Source organism: Trachemys scripta, chromosome 14 (assembly GCF_013100865.1).
Source record: "Trachemys scripta elegans isolate TJP31775 chromosome 14, CAS_Tse_1.0, whole genome shotgun sequence".
Taxonomy (NCBI): domain Eukaryota; kingdom Metazoa; phylum Chordata; order Testudines; family Emydidae; genus Trachemys; species Trachemys scripta.
The window spans coordinates 22723479-22724811 of record NC_048311.1 but is presented as its reverse complement, the minus strand read 5'-3'; the positions used below and the strand labels follow the sequence as shown (position 1 = coordinate 22724811).

The following is a 1333-nucleotide window of genomic DNA, read 5'->3' as shown; positions in this document are numbered from 1 at the left end:
GGGATAACTCACTTAAACCTTGCACACACAGAATCCCCCTTGATGTCAGTGGGAGTAACACAGAGGGAGAACTTTTAGAATAGGGCCTTCTGTCCTTTTTTCCTTTTGTGTGGAGCAGTAATTCTACCCTCATCTTTATGGATTTTCCAGGCCCATATATGTTCAGATTTCTTGCTGCTTTGATAGTGCCCCAGAAAGTATTTGATGTTAGGAATTAACATTTATTCCCACAAATCTTAAACTTCATTTTGTGTCCACGTGGTATCGAATTATGTCAGAACCATTGAGGGCCCTCCGCTCGGCCGTCTGAAACGGTCTGACAAAGTGTTGGAGCTGTGGAATTGAATCACTGGGCCCAGCCGAAAGTCAAATTTTAATGCACAAGCCTGTGAGCAAGACTTCAGCTCCAGATGGCAATGAAGTCACTGCAAGGGGTACAGGAGTAGGTGGCCTGGGTTCTGTTGCTGGACTGACTTGTTGCATGGCCTTGGACAAGTCACTTGACATTGAGATAATCAGAAGGTGAATTAAAGGAGCCTAAAGCTTTATTAATTATTATTATTATTTAAATCTCATGATTTTGTTTTGGGGGGTGGGGGAGCTGACACCTGATTTTTGAACACTTGCTGGGGGTTGGCAGCCCAGGCAAAGGGCGGGTTTCGTGTCGTTACACCGGCGGAACACGATGCCCTCCCGAGGGCTGACTGAGCCTCCGCACCCGCCCGGGAGTGGGGCCAGGCCCCCGCGTTGGAGATCCGCGTTCCGCCCCCAGGCAGGCCCGAGGCGCTGGGCCGGGCTAGGAACGAAAGGGCCGGGCGCGGGGTGCCACTGAGAATAGGGCCCCTCCGAGGAGCGCTCCGGAGCGGCTGCCGGGCAGTGCCATCCCGGGGGGCGGGAAGGGCTCTGGGGCCGGGAGGCGGCGGCCAGGCCAGGCCAGGGGGGCCTGGTCCCCACCGGGAGGGCGATGAGCGGCCCCCTGGAGGAGAGGGAGCTGCAGGAGAGGCTGCGGGAAGCGGCCGCTCTGGGGGACCTGGAGGAGGTTCGGCGCCTGCTGCAGAGCGGGGCGGACGTCAACTCCCCCAATGAGATCAACGGCTGGTAAGTGCCGCCCCCCCCGCGATAACCTCCTGCACTCACCCCCCCGCTGCTCTAACCTGCGTCCCCCCATAACCTCCTGCGCCCCCCCCGCTGCTCTAACCTGCGCCCCCCCGCGATAACCTCCTGCACTCCCCCCCCCGCTGCTCTAACCTCCTGCGTGTCCCCCCAAACCTCCTGCGCCCCCCCGCTGCTCTAACCTGCGCCCCCCCGCGATAATCTCCTGCGCTCCCCCCCC

General features: G+C 59.0%; 1 protein-coding gene across 2 annotated transcripts in view; it reads left to right on the top strand.

Annotated features, from left to right (window-relative positions):
- The first annotated feature begins 420 nt into the window (after nt 1-420).
- LOC117887457 (ankyrin repeat domain-containing protein 40-like) overlaps nt 421-1333 on the top strand; it is an 11820-nt gene continuing 10907 nt past the window's right edge. The window contains exon 1 of one of the 2 annotated variants that reach the window (XM_034790105.1): nt 421-522. In XM_034790105.1, the coding sequence (XP_034645996.1) occupies nt 482-522 (41 nt within the window). In that variant the 5' untranslated portion in view covers nt 421-481. Of the gene's footprint in view, nt 523-757; nt 1099-1333 lie in introns of those variants that run through there. The other variant, XM_034790104.1, reaches the window with a different exon arrangement.